This window comes from Apis laboriosa, unplaced genomic scaffold (genome assembly GCF_014066325.1).
Source record: "Apis laboriosa isolate Shangri-la unplaced genomic scaffold, ASM1406632v1 scaffold18_cov149, whole genome shotgun sequence".
Lineage (NCBI taxonomy): Eukaryota > Metazoa > Arthropoda > Insecta > Hymenoptera > Apidae > Apis > Apis laboriosa.
In genome coordinates this window covers 2,447,202-2,460,839 of record NW_025222233.1, presented here as the reverse complement: position 1 = coordinate 2,460,839, position 13,638 = coordinate 2,447,202, and the positions used below count along the sequence as shown (strand labels likewise).

The 13,638-nt window shown below is 22.6% G+C and overlaps 4 protein-coding genes across 7 annotated transcripts; 3 read left to right on the top strand and 1 right to left on the bottom strand.

Moving 5' to 3' along the window:
- Positions 1 to 616: 616 nt before the first annotated feature.
- LOC122711839 (beta-catenin-like protein 1) lies at positions 617 to 3,842 on the bottom strand. Of its 3 annotated transcripts, none has more exons than XM_043930959.1 (10): positions 3,713 to 3,842; positions 3,211 to 3,339; positions 2,675 to 3,054; positions 2,258 to 2,589; positions 1,890 to 2,113; positions 1,594 to 1,776; positions 1,384 to 1,531; positions 1,152 to 1,318; positions 870 to 1,053; positions 617 to 808 (listed from the first exon to the last, which is right to left on the bottom strand). In XM_043930959.1, the coding sequence occupies exons 2-10, from the start codon at positions 3,238 to 3,240 to the stop codon at positions 720 to 722; spliced, it is 1,737 nt and encodes a 578-aa protein (XP_043786894.1). In that variant the 5' UTR covers positions 3,241 to 3,339; positions 3,713 to 3,842; the 3' UTR covers positions 617 to 719. The 3 variants fall into 3 exon arrangements, with proteins under 3 accessions (XP_043786894.1, XP_043786893.1, XP_043786895.1); XM_043930958.1 differs by lacking the exon at positions 3,713 to 3,842 and adding an exon at positions 3,456 to 3,597; XM_043930960.1 differs by lacking the exon at positions 3,713 to 3,842 and adding an exon at positions 3,456 to 3,597 and having other exon boundaries at positions 1,152 to 1,297.
- Positions 3,768 to 4,793, top strand: LOC122711840 (Golgi SNAP receptor complex member 2). The gene is made up of 2 exons (XM_043930962.1): positions 3,768 to 3,928; positions 4,028 to 4,793. The coding sequence occupies exons 1-2, from the start codon at positions 3,768 to 3,770 to the stop codon at positions 4,524 to 4,526; spliced, it is 660 nt and encodes a 219-aa protein (XP_043786897.1). The 3' UTR covers positions 4,527 to 4,793.
- A 392-nt stretch (positions 4,794 to 5,185) lies between these two features.
- LOC122711842 (cytochrome c oxidase assembly factor 6 homolog) lies at positions 5,186 to 6,968 on the top strand. 2 transcript variants are annotated; one of them, XM_043930965.1, is made up of 4 exons: positions 5,186 to 5,247; positions 5,923 to 6,064; positions 6,212 to 6,273; positions 6,730 to 6,968. In XM_043930965.1, the coding sequence occupies exons 2-4, from the start codon at positions 5,924 to 5,926 to the stop codon at positions 6,824 to 6,826; spliced, it is 300 nt and encodes a 99-aa protein (XP_043786900.1). In that variant the 5' UTR covers positions 5,186 to 5,247; position 5,923; the 3' UTR covers positions 6,827 to 6,968. The 2 variants fall into 2 exon arrangements, with proteins under 2 accessions (XP_043786900.1, XP_043786899.1); XM_043930964.1 differs by lacking the exon at positions 5,186 to 5,247 and adding an exon at positions 5,661 to 5,722.
- On the top strand, positions 6,848 to 12,020 carry LOC122711841. The gene is given in 7 exon segments (XM_043930963.1): positions 6,848 to 6,975; positions 7,086 to 7,969; positions 8,037 to 8,802; positions 8,879 to 9,304; positions 9,307 to 9,480; positions 9,573 to 9,724; positions 9,785 to 12,020. Coding segments are annotated over 7 exon segments (4,716 nt in total). The 5' UTR covers positions 6,848 to 6,897.
- The last annotated feature ends 1,618 nt before the right edge of the window (positions 12,021 to 13,638 follow it).

Here is a 13,638-nt window from a genome sequence, read left to right as displayed (position 1 = left end):
CTGACAATGAAATATGTCGCCATGATCGTTAAATCGGTGAAAGTACTTCACATAGCCGCTATTCACGACAAATTTTTCATAAAATCCAAATTTTTTCCTACGATAGCAACTCTTCCATAAACAGTCTGATAATAAAATTTCTCCGTAATAATTTTGAAAGTTATAAACGGTATCTTCCGATTCGTATGGACGGACAATGTCGGTTAAACTTGGGACTATCTTGCTCAAAACTGACATGATACGAACAATGACAACTTGTGATCACTGCTTTATTTTCACCCATTTTATTAACGTACATCTATGATATCGTTACGAAATATTTCATCAATGGGTGAAAAAATTATGTGTTGAAGAATTAAAATAAATTATAAATTTTGAGTACAAATTTCACGCTATCGTACACTATAGTATTATTAATCATATAGTTTGATATGAAGTAATTAAAACAATAAAATTATCGATTAATTACGCATAATTTAAAGTAACGCGTACTTCACAATTCATTTGCACATAAAATAAAAATTTGTTAAAATATATGACACTCGTTTAATTTTTTACAAACGGTTTTTTTTTAATCCTTGTATATAAAAGTGAATGTTTTGATTCATTTATTTTACATATGTTATTAAATGTTTATATAATAAGTTTGCTATTATAAGACAAAATTTTAAAATTGCAGAAAACTTTAAATTTTTAAGTCCTTCATTAAAAAGTATACATCAAAATTTATCAATTAATTGCAATATGTGTTGTTGCTCTGCTTCTCTCCATTCTGAATCTCCAGCATCACCAAGATTTCCTGCATATTCTAATAAAAATAGCAAAATTAAATATATATAATAGTTATAAATTATGGTGAAAAAATGTACCTCGCATAATGTGTCTTATTGTTTTGAGAGATGCCCTTCTTTGAGCTAAAATTCGTGTAACTCGTTGTTTTACTGCTGGTGGACAACCAGTACATGCTTCTAACAAAACATAGTCTACCAATTGTAAAATAAATAATCCACTATCCAATCTTCTTAAGTATGATTCTTCTTCATCTTCATCTTCCTATAAATGCAATATAATTAAACATATTGTAATTAATATATTTATATATGCTTATTTTAAAGTAAAACATATAAAAATTTATATTTTCTTTTTCTAACCTTAGTATTTTTTTCCACTTCCTCCACTTTTTCAAGATATTTAAAATGAAGCTCCATCAATCGATCTACTTTTTCGTAATCATTTTCCGTGAATTTACTCAATAACCTTTGACGTTGTTGTCCTTTACAGTTCCTTAGCATACTTGCTATAATTGATATTACATGTTCTACAATGGCAATAAATATATATAATTTATAAAATAACATAAAAACTATTTTTTTTTTTTATTACCTTCATGTTCTTCTGCAGTAAGCATTCTCTTTCTATTTTTTGTCGGCGTTTTCATGAATAAAGGAAATATTGTTCTTAATCCAAGAATATCAACAAATTTACTGCAATTATCTTTTCCATCTGGTCCATTCATTGCATGATCTAATACCTGGAATATATTTAAATTATTTAATAAAATGTACTAAATAAAAATTCTAATTTAATAATTACTTTAAGAGAACCATTCCTAGACATTTTTTTTTCTCGCAACATTAAATTCATAAGTTGCAATCCTTCTCCTCTTAAAAATCTATCTCTGTTTACAGTTGCCATGAGACTTGAACATAATACATTAAATAAATTTTCCATCATTTCTTGCTCTTCTGCTGTTTGAGGATCATGTCTTTTATAATACTAACAAAACAAAATTTATTTAAAAAACAGACATGAAAAAGTAAAGTAAAAAAATATGTACCATATATATATATATATATATATATATACACATATGTTTTTAAATTACATACTGCTAATTGTTGTAATAATACATCAATTCCATCAAGTTCACCAAGAAGTAATCTATTTTCTGGTGTATTTTGCAATAGAATAGATAAAAGTTCACTAGCATAAAGTTTATTTGCATCAAATGGTGTTTTTGCTTTAATTCTTCTTAAAAGCCATTGCATTAATCCTTGTTTTCCTGCATCCGCACATAATTCTGGTCTAAATTCTAATAAATTTTCAAAAATAGCTGAAAACATATAACATATTTTATATATATAAGAATAAATTATTAAGAATAAATCATAGAAGAATAAATTTATATTAAGAATTTGTAATTATATATATATATAGACACACACACACAGACACAAATTCTTAAAATAAAAATTACCTAAAGTATTATAAACTCCATCACTTTCTTCCTTTACTGATTCATCCAATCTCTCTAAATTTTGCACAAGAAGAGCACAAACTTGTTGTTCCAACAAAGCATCAATCAATGTATCAGCACCTTCTTGGCTTTCGTGTAAAATATCTACATCTGTTAGTTCTTGTAAAAGATCCACTACACCAACTGCTATGTCTGTATTTTCATGAGATAATAATTCAAGTAATGAAGGTACAGCACCTAATTCTACCATCAGAGGATATAAGTCTGGATTAGTTGCAACAACATGAATTTCTTGAAGAGTTTCATGTAATTCCACTTCTGATTCTATGAATCTAAAAAATTAAAATTATTTCTTAATTTCATATATTTTTAATTTGATCTTTCATGTTCGTGCTATATCATTTGAAAATAATATACTTTTCTGGTTGATCAGGAAATTTCACTCTCATTTCTTGATTTCTAAGTGCTCTTTTTTCAAATAAAAGAACCATTCTCTTTAATGTTGCTTCATCTAATGCTTCTATTTCTGGAGCTTCAGTTTCTACATATTTTAAAATATCTTGTTTTTCTTTTTCTGTAAGCTGTGGTTCAACTACATCATTTGCTGGTGAAGGTAAAGCAGCTCTGATAGGTGTAGGAGGTTCATTACTTCTAACTGGGGTCATTTCAATTTCTCTTGGTTGTCTTTGACGTGCATGATATGGAGTTTTAATTACTCTTTTTGGTTTCTTAGCATTTTCCCATTCATCTTCATCTTCTTCTTCTCCTGCTATTGGTCTTTTTGGTGTGTTTGGTGGCTATATAAAATAAATACAGAAATTAAATATAATATAATTTTAATTAAATACAATTAAAAATATCTTATATATATATTTAAGTTAAAATTTAGGTTAAAATTTTACATAATAACAATTTCGAAACATATTATAAATATAATATTTTGTTAAACGTACTTTATATGACAGTAATTCACCGATATCCATTTATAAAAATAATAGTTTTCTTTTTTGAAGAAATTAAATATAACAAATATTATTTATTTACCACTCTCAGTCAATATACATCATGTTATAAGTAAATCACTGTAAATTAAAAAAAATTATAATATATTATAATAGATTATACAAATCATATAAAACTTTAATAAATTAATGAATTTTTTAATTATATTTATAAATATAAATTTCATGCCACTTACAAAAATATGTCCTACATACAATTTAAACCTAAAGATGTCAGTAGTTTTCATTCATTCAAGCAGAAGATATTATTTTACATTTGATTAGAAATAAAAAAATTTTATACTTTTCTATAATTATATAAATAAAAAATATTATCAAACTTTACTATTTTTTAATATATCGCAATGTTCTTCATAGTTTTTGGTATTTTTTTTTCTTTTATATTATTAAATTATTGAATAGATTTTGATAAGCATTGTTACAGATATCTTACCTGACAATAGTATTTATACATACACGTCATAACTTACGCGAATGTTAAAAGACGAATGAACTATTTATTAATAAATATGGAACCATTATATCACCAAACAAACAAATTAGTACAGGAAACTCAGCATCTTTTCTCACAACTTGAGAAAAAGACGCTTAACCTAGATGTTAAAGAAATAGAAAACAGCATAGAATCAAAGATAAATCTCATCAACAGGTAGTTACTTAAAAAGATTTTTATTTTTTTTATATAAAAATTGTACAAATAATTTATTGATACATTTAATAAAAATGATATATCATTTTATGTTTTCAGTAATTGTGAAAAATTAGATGTGTTATGTCTCAAGGGTCCTATATTTCAAAGGCAAAATGCTAAGATGCGTGTAGATCAATTGAAATATGACAGCCGTCATCTCACAGCTGCTTTAAATTCTTGGAGAAACAAAATTATTAAAAGACAAAGAGAAGAAGCTGAAAGAGAAGCATTATTATCTAGAACATTTACTACAAATGATCATGTTGATATTATGATAGATCATAATGTACAACATAATTATAGTTTGAAAAATGCAATTTATGGTGTAGATGATCTTCTCCAAAGTGGAAGTAGTATTTTAGATAGTTTGAAATCACAAAGAATAACTTTAAAAGGGGCTCATAAAAGATTAATAGATATTGGAAATACATTAGGACTTTCACAAACTACAATGAGACTAATAGAAAAAAGGGCAAGGCAAGATGGATTTATTTTAGTTGGTGGAATGTTGTTTACATGTCTTGTTATAGTTTTAGTTATAATTTATCTTACATAGATAATAATTTTCTATTATATATATAGGATGATGCAATTAACAATATTAGTTACTAAGCAGTTATTTCTAGAATTATATACAAAAATTTGACATGTTTTTACTATATGAAAGATACATTTGAATTAATAATGTTAAATGCTTCATCCTTATCTATCAAATTGAATGTTGCATTATAAACTTGAAATTTTTAATTGTTGCTAATTATATATTAATAAATATGTATTTGTATACAATAAAATAAGAGTGATGCATACATCTAAGCATTACAGATAGATTTAGTAATTGAATTATTAATTTATTATTACTTAATAAAAAAATTTAGTTAGAAATCATATTCTTAAAAACTATGAATTAATTTATAGATTGGCAACACTGATTCTACTTTATTTAATGTGAACATGTGAGAATATTAAATATTATAAAAGTATTTACTTACATATGTTTAATTTGTATGATATTTCAATAAAAATTAATTTTTTTTATTATAATTTAAATAATAAACTTTTTTTTTTGAGTACATAAAACAAAGATAATAAAATCATGCTTACAAGAATATTATAATTGATAGTGAAAATTTCATGTTTCATTATAAAGTAAAGAATAAAATATATGCATATATATTTTTAATTTAAAAAATAAAAAAAGAAAATATCGTGAACAAAAATTTAAATAATTTTATGTAGAATATTTATTAATTTATTACAAGAAAACTAATAGACAGGTTAGTTTCAATAGTTTTATAAACTTTTTATTAGAATAAGAACAAAATAATTTTATAATTTATATAAAAATAATATATAAATAATAAATTTCAATTTATTTATTTTATTTTTCCTGTATATATTTATATATTACTAAAAATTTTTAAAAATATATAATAATAAAATTTATTTATTTATTTTTAAATATTATTTTTGATTTAATAAATTAAAAAATTAAATTATATTCCTAAAAATATTGAATTTATAAATGTATAAACAAAATTTTTTCTATGATTTTTAACACATGAATTATCATATGCACAAAATTATACTTTAAATATAAGCAAGATTATGTAATCATTTTATTTTATTTTAAGATTGTTATTTTTGATTCTATTAAAATAAGTTTATAATATATTTAGAATTTATAAGTGAAAATTTTCATTGACTTATTTAAATATTTAATATAAGTAACTTTCAAAACATTTAATATAGGTAAGTATAACTTATATTTTTTTAATTTCAATATTCTAATTTCCATTTTCACTAAATAAAAATTTATTTATGAAGTTTTGAAATTTTAATATATATAATAATATTTTATACTTAATAAAAGATATAAAATATAAAAGTAAACAATTAGATAATAATTTAATTAATTATAAATAATAATAAAAAATATTCAATTATTTTAGAATGTCTTTTCCAAATAAAGAAGATCGTACAAAATGTTGGAATCATAGAGATGAATATTGGAAGTGTCTTGATGATGGTAAAACAGAAATAGATTGTAAGAAATTTAGAGATCAATATGAAAAATTCTGTCCTGCACTATGGGTAAGTTATGAATTATAAATCAATATTATTTTAATAATTAAAGGCCAATAATATTATAGTTTTCAGTTTATTAGTAATATAAAAGTAAAAAATAATTTTATCAATTTATCTTTCTTTCATTAAATTTTTTTTTTATTACTTTACTAGGTAAAACACTTTGATCGTAAGAGAGAGTACTTGAAATTCAAAGAGCAGCTAGAGCAAGGGGGGTATGTTCCTGAAGAACAAAATACAAGATAAAATATAAATAATATAAACTAATTTAGCTACTGTAATTTATAATTTATTATAATTCATCTAATAGTTATTGAACTGTTTCTGAATTAAGTTTTCTTATTTTTATTACTTATAATAAAAAGACTACAAGTAATATAATATTGTCTTTTTATATGATGTGATAACCTTAATCCATTATATTAAAAAAAAAAAATGATACGTTTTTTTCTTTTCAATCATTTTGCTATATAGATTTTTATGCAAAAGCAAATTTTATGGCTGTTGAATAATATGCTTGTTTACATTTAAACCAATAATTAATTATCTTTTGAATTTTTAAATGTTTTATGGCTTTGCAGGAATTAATTATTAATTATTATTTTTAAATTTAATTTTTTGATACTTAGAAAAAAACTTTAAAAAATGACATTATTACATATTAATTGCAGGACATGCAGCCTTGATGGAAACAAAACAGATGCAACTGCACAAACTTCAAAAGCAGTTTTTAATTTTCAAACAACAAATACAAATTCATATGAATAGGGAACAAATATATATGTATAATATATATAATTATTAAATTGAATCTTCTTTTTCTGTATTATAATAACAAAATGTGTACAAAAAATATGGAATTGAATTATGTAATCAAAGAGTTGAAAACATGTACAGAAGATATTACTATTTTCAGAGTTAGTATTTTTTGATTTTATTGATCTAGCTTATCTTAATTAACATCTATTACATTTATATTATTCTAAGCATGAAGTATTATTTTGAATTTATTGTTTTTTTTTTTTAGAAATTAATAAATTTTACTTCATCATGCACAAAATCCTGGGATGATGAATATTTGAAACAATGGCAACCAGTCCTTATATGTATCATAGAAATTTTTATTCCAAATACAGAAACCAGAAGAGAAAGAACTCTATTGGCTTCTCACACATTTTTTGCTTTATTATCAATGCAATCTTCTTTGGTTCTTTTAAAAGAAACTTTTATAAACCTTTTAGATTCTAAACATAACGAACTACACATTTTCGATAAAAAATATGACATCCCCGAATTAGAACTATTTAAATTGATTTGCGCTTATGGATATTTACAAGTTAATCGTAGTGAAATATATTTTGATGATATTTGTTTTCTTATTTTTAATCTTATATTCGAACATTGTATAAAATATACTAAATATTCTTATTTTGCATATAAAATATTATACATGTGCTTGCAAAGAACCATGCATACAAGTTTTTGGAATATATATTCAGAATTAGAACAAAAACTTGAAACAATTATTTTTTCAAATTGGTGTAATGCTATTAATGATATAAGTAAGCAAAATTCAATGCTTATTTTTAATATGTATTTGAAAATTATGGAAAAAAAATATAATGGATATTCGGAATATCTCTTTAAACATTGTGTTAATACAATTTCTTGGCAAAATGAACTAAAGTACGATATACTCGCAGAAATATGCGAAGTTTGTAATCAAACTAAAATTATTACATCTCATGACTTTTTACTTTCTTTATGTACTAGTTTAACGAAATATTATTTGCGTTCAGCGGGTACAAAAGTTTATATTGCTATTGTAAAAAAATTAAACGAAAATGAATGGAAGGAAGCATTTGGACATATAATAAACTATCTCTTTCATCATTGGGAATCATCAGAGAAGTAAGTTAACTTATTAAAAATTTTTATAATAAAAAATTGAAATATAAATATAGATATTTAATTACAGCCAAAATCATAATGCTCTTCAATTACTTTGTAAGCATTGGCTTGAACCAATTATTAAAAAATATAAAAATCTTTTACCTTATTTATGGAATTTTATCATAGATATAAAAGAACATTTTTTACGTTCACATCTTCAAAAAATGGCTTGTGAAATGCATATTGATCTTCCAGAACAAACAAGCATTGAATGTTATATAAATCATAATAATGAAATTGTAAGATTGAATGGATTTGCCATAAATTGTTATGAAATAATTAAATTATATAAGGAAAATAGAGATCAATTTTTTACAATAAGAAATTTTCTATGGCTTAATGCAAATAGCACAACAATTTACATGAGAAATGGAATTGTAAAATATTTTAAAATATTTTATATTAATATTTTAAAAATGTGTGATAATAATCCAGATTCTATATATGATATAATATATATCACACATTGGTTACACGAATTTTTTTTAGATTGTTTTGAAATTGGTTCTTGTTATCAAAGAAAAATTCTTGGTTTAAACTTATATAAAGCCATACTTTCATTTACTGATGAATGTATTATAAATAAGTCTAAGAGTGTAGAAAATATTTCATGTATGTTATTTCTGAAAAAAAATTTAATAACAACTGAAAATTGGAAACTTACAAATAGAAAAAGTTTATTTATTCTATTAAAACTTGTATTAGATTCTGCACTTGATGTTAAACAATTATCTACTTCTATTATTCTTAATTATTTTGATAAAGATATTTTATCTGATACAGAGAAAGAGGTAAGAAATTATTTCTTTTTCATTTAATTGACATTTTGTTGATGTTTTTTCTTTAATGAAAAAAATATTAATTTAGATATTATTTCATACGGCATTAAAACATTGCAATTCTTCTAAATTCTATGAAATTGAAAGTGGTGCAGCTCTTATATCAATTTTAGTAATTTGGTTGCCTCTGAATTTTTTACATAATGATTGCAATAATTATTTGAAATATTCACATTTTTTATATAATGAAGCTACGGATCAATTAATGAAGATGAAAGAAGATGTATTAAAGGCAATTGTTCAAAATAAACCATTTTATGGTATGATGACTGCCTTATTAAATATTACTTTTCAAAATAATCGAGAAAGTTGTAACATAAGTATCGAATTTATTGAAAAAATATTATATTTATTGGAAGATGCTATAAATTTCTTTTTATATATATTTTCTTCAAAATCTGAAAATAAAGGTAGATTTTATTTAATTTCAATTAAAATTTATTTGAAAAATGTTTTCTTTTGAATGATATCGTAATTGAATCTACAGAATATTCATCATCATTTGCGGAAATGGGATTAGCGATTAATGAAACAATTAGAAATAGTGAAATAGACAGTCTCAACTTTGATGATTTAAGTTTAACTCCTGCACATCATATACTTATTTCTTGCATTTGGATGTCTTTAAAGGTAAAAATCTTAATCTTTATTGTAAAATCTTATCTTTTCCAACAAATTAATATATAATATATAAAAAAAAATAATAATTTTTTTTTATTCAGGTATCCTGTGAAATAGCTTGTGAAATAGGTATATTAATGTATTCCGATGATATTATTAAACGTTCCGCTAATATTATTATTACTGTATTACTCAGATGTAGACATAAAGGAGTAGTAGAAGCTGCTGGTACAGCAATAGCACAATTAACAAGGTATAATTTAATTCAATAGAATTTAAAAAATTAAATTATTTTATTTTCTTATAATTTCAGATATTTATGCAAACAAGCTAAGTATTCTAATTTACCAAAAAAATATATATTACGTATAATGGAAAATGATTCTATGCATTCTTTAAACATTACAAGAAGGGCTGCTGGATTATCAATAATGTTTTATAAAATAGTTGTTAGCGACGATAGACGAGAAAGGCCTCTTTTACATTTTGCAGTACAAAAATTATTAGATCTGCTTGATAATATTTCGGATATAAATTTAAAAAGCATAGAATCTCAACATGATTCTCCATGGGCAAGATATTTGCATTTTTTAAAGGCTTTAGTAGCTGATAAAGAATTACATGCACAATTAATGCCATACATGGAAAAAATATCATTAACTTGTTTCAGATATTTAGAATCTGAAATATGGACTATTAGAAATGCAGGTCTACAATTATTTAGTGCTATAATTTCAAGATTAACTGGACAAAATTATAATGATACATTAGATTTTGGAAATGGTTATTCAATTAATCATTTTGTTACACATTATCCTGTGCTTGCAGATCATGTTATGAAAGAATTACATAGATTTTCTTTCACATTTACAAAATTTTCTACTACTTTATATTTACATTCGAATATTGTACATATTCTTATACTTCTCTCAAAATTTTCGAGTAGTGCTTGTAATTTAATTGATTATTCTTCACAAAAATATGTATTAAAATTAAAACATTTACTTTTTATGTTACTTGAAAATCCTGTTTTATATGTTAGACTTTTAGCTGCAAAAGCATACACAGCATTAACAAATTTTTTACAAATTAAATTTGAATTTAAGAAATTAAAGTGCAATGTCTCTTCATGTCAAAATATTAATTTAATTCATGGTTGTTTGTTAACTATGAAATTTTTGAAAGAAAAATTATCTTTTGAAATTGAAAATATAAATTCATATTTGGATATTAAACAATATAAAAATTATGAATTAAAAAAATCTACAGAACTGCTACGATTTAAAAAAATATTACAACTTTGGAGCAATGTGTCTAAAGAAAAAAATAATTTACAAATTTGTTACATATTAGAAACGCTATTTTTAGAATTAAACAAATTTATTTCCGACGAGATATCTGATAAAGATTTATTTACTTTTAATGAAAACACATATTTACTCTCTTCTGAAAAGATAAAACCAGGATTTTTTCAATTTATCGATGTCTCTACAAAATTGTATGTTGATTATATAAATCGTACAAATAACATTGATATTGATATTTTACATAAAATTTTGAACTCTCCTTGCATTGATCAAAGTATTTCTTTTTTAAATCATGTGTCACATTGCATTCCAATATTAAAGATTGTACTTAAATATTTATTATCTGATGAATATATCATTCATAACGAATTACTTTTAAAAGCAATGATAAATTATATTTTGAAGACATTAAAACATTTACCATTACTTGATATAAATGAATTAGACATTGAAAAGATAATAAAAAATTTATTTAATGAAAAATTAGAAATTAAAAAATATTCTGATTTATGGACTTTAAGATGTGTATTGATAATTTTTTCCCGAAATGAGTTTATGATAAATGAAATAATATCTCATGCACTTAGTTTAACTATTCACAAAGAAGAATATATGAGACAAATTGCAGTTGAATTTATACAATTTGCGATTTATAGGTTTTCAGAATTAACAAGTAAAAATAAATTGACTGTTTTACATTGTTGTTTAATTTTATTGAAAGATGAAATTGCAGAAATACGTGAAATTATTGCAGAAAATTTAAAAACACATGTTCTACAGACAATTAATAGTGAATACAGTACTTTAAAGCATAATGAACATATATATCAAAAATTATTATCAGAAGTGATACTTGAAAAATTAAATTTTCCTATAAATAATGATATGAATTTTTTTTTTATAAAATTGTTCACTCATAATATTAAATATTTTGATAGTAATACTGTTATTGAAAATCCTTTTTATCATGATGATAATCCCTTTTATAGAGAAAAATCAAAATTTTTAAATCTTTGCTTTTATTATATCAAACAAAAAAGTTATATTAATTGTTCTTCAAAAGATAATATGATAGAATACAATAACAAAAAATATATAGAGGTTCTAAGTATAATTAAAACAAAATATCAATTACAAAAAAAATGTTGTTTCAATGATACTAATTTAGAAAATATTTTAAATACTAAATATGTAAATTATTTATTAAAGAAACAAAAAATTGTATTACAGAATTATAACTAATAATATATAATGTACAATTCTAATGGAATAAACAATAAGTAATAACTAAATATGTATTTTTTATAATTAGACTTATAATTTCTGTTAAGGTATCTAAATAAATGCTTTTTAACCCATCAAAGTACACAAGAGATATTTAATAGTCTTGAATAAATACATCTGTACACTTTACGGACATATGAATGTGTACACATTCACAAAGCATATAACTTTATATTTACATTATGCTACATATTAATTGTCTTAAAATATTAGAAAATTTTGAATAATCATGTCTCCCATTCCTTATACTTTATCATATCTATAGTATCTTTATATGATATAATTAAATATAATATATTAAATTTATTGTAATATCATTCATTTAATTTTTTAAATTGTTAAATAAAAAATCTTTTGTTGTCCGTACAAGTTAAAAGTATTGTATAATAGCAATGTGCTTTATGAATTATTCAAATCTTATATAAACAATTTAATAATTGATACACACACACACACGCGCGCGCGCGCGCGCACACACACACACACACAAATGTGATTTCAAAATTAATTTGGGCATTAAGCAGATTTATTTTTTTTAAAAAAACATTTATTCGCTAATTGCGCATCATTCTCTAATTAAATGCATTCGTAATTAAATTAGTATTGAAGAAAGAAGTTTTAGCGGAACAAGAGATTATCCACTTAGCAAAATATTTGAAAGTAACTTCCTCCTTCAATTTTAAATTATGAAAGCTTATATTTAATAATATATTTGAACACTACGCTTCATGCGTTTGTGTGCGAAAGAATTGCACATATTAGAACTAAGCGATTTAAGAATACAATAAAAAACGATCAGAACATAACAGATTATTTTCCATAAAATTCCTTAAAATTAGCTTCTATTTTATATTAATATATAATATAAAATGTTCTCTATGCAATTCATAAAAGATTTAAATATTTTACAATCATTCAATTATCGCTTGAATGAATCATATTAAAACAAAAAAAAAATTGTTAAATAACTTGTTATTCGCTTCTGATCGCATTATATATATATTGAATTTGAGAACTATTTGTCTGGTAAGTTCCAGCCAATCTTCATGATATGTTGCTAATGATTATAGTAAATTTCTTTGGTGATCATTGCTATTTACATCGATGTTTATATAATAATTTCTAAAGTGTATTTAATCTCACAATCATTTTCAGGAATACCACGTTTTGTTAAAGAAATCGTGCACACACGCTTGCGAGTGTTTCTTTTATTAACATTAAGAAGTAAATACTACCTAGACAGATATTAAACTAATAGTATTATTACTATTGCTATTACAAGTAAATGTGGATGTACACATGAAATTATAAATAAAATTACATATATATCAGGTTTAGGTTTTGTATTATGAAATAGTGAAAAATCAATGGAAATTTTTTTGAAAATATTTTTTAATAGTAATTATCATTTTTAAACGAAATTTATGCTTTTCATAATATATTTCTATCATTAAATTTTATATACATATAAAGTTGATTATTAAATAATTTCTTGAAAATAAATTTAAACGAATTAATATATTTCATATTTGTTCGAATATTTAATATTATATAAATATTTTATTTCGGAAAATTT

Excerpts from the sequence above, each read along its gene's own strand:
- LOC122711839 (XM_043930959.1), bottom strand. The coding sequence starts at position 3,240 with ATGGATATCGGTGAATTACTGTCATATAAA. Across the intron at positions 2,590-2,674 it reads TTTCCTGATCAACCAGAAAA|ATTCATAGAATCAGAAGTGG; the intron begins GTATATTATTTT and ends TTAATTTTTTAG. Across the intron at positions 809-869 it reads AATAAGACACATTATGCGAG|AATATGCAGGAAATCTTGGT; the intron begins GTACATTTTTTC and ends TATTTTTATTAG.
- LOC122711842 (XM_043930965.1), top strand. The coding sequence starts at position 5,924 with ATGTCTTTTCCAAATAAAGAAGATCGTACAAAATGTTGGAATCATAGA. Across the intron at positions 6,065-6,211 it reads AATTCTGTCCTGCACTATGG|GTAAAACACTTTGATCGTAA; the intron begins GTAAGTTATGAA and ends TTACTTTACTAG. Across the intron at positions 6,274-6,729 it reads GAGCAGCTAGAGCAAGGGGG|GACATGCAGCCTTGATGGAA; the intron begins GTATGTTCCTGA and ends TATTAATTGCAG.
- LOC122711840 (XM_043930962.1), top strand. The coding sequence starts at position 3,768 with ATGAACTATTTATTAATAAATATGGAACCATTATATCACCAAACAAAC. Across the intron at positions 3,929-4,027 it reads AAGATAAATCTCATCAACAG|TAATTGTGAAAAATTAGATG; the intron begins GTAGTTACTTAA and ends TTATGTTTTCAG.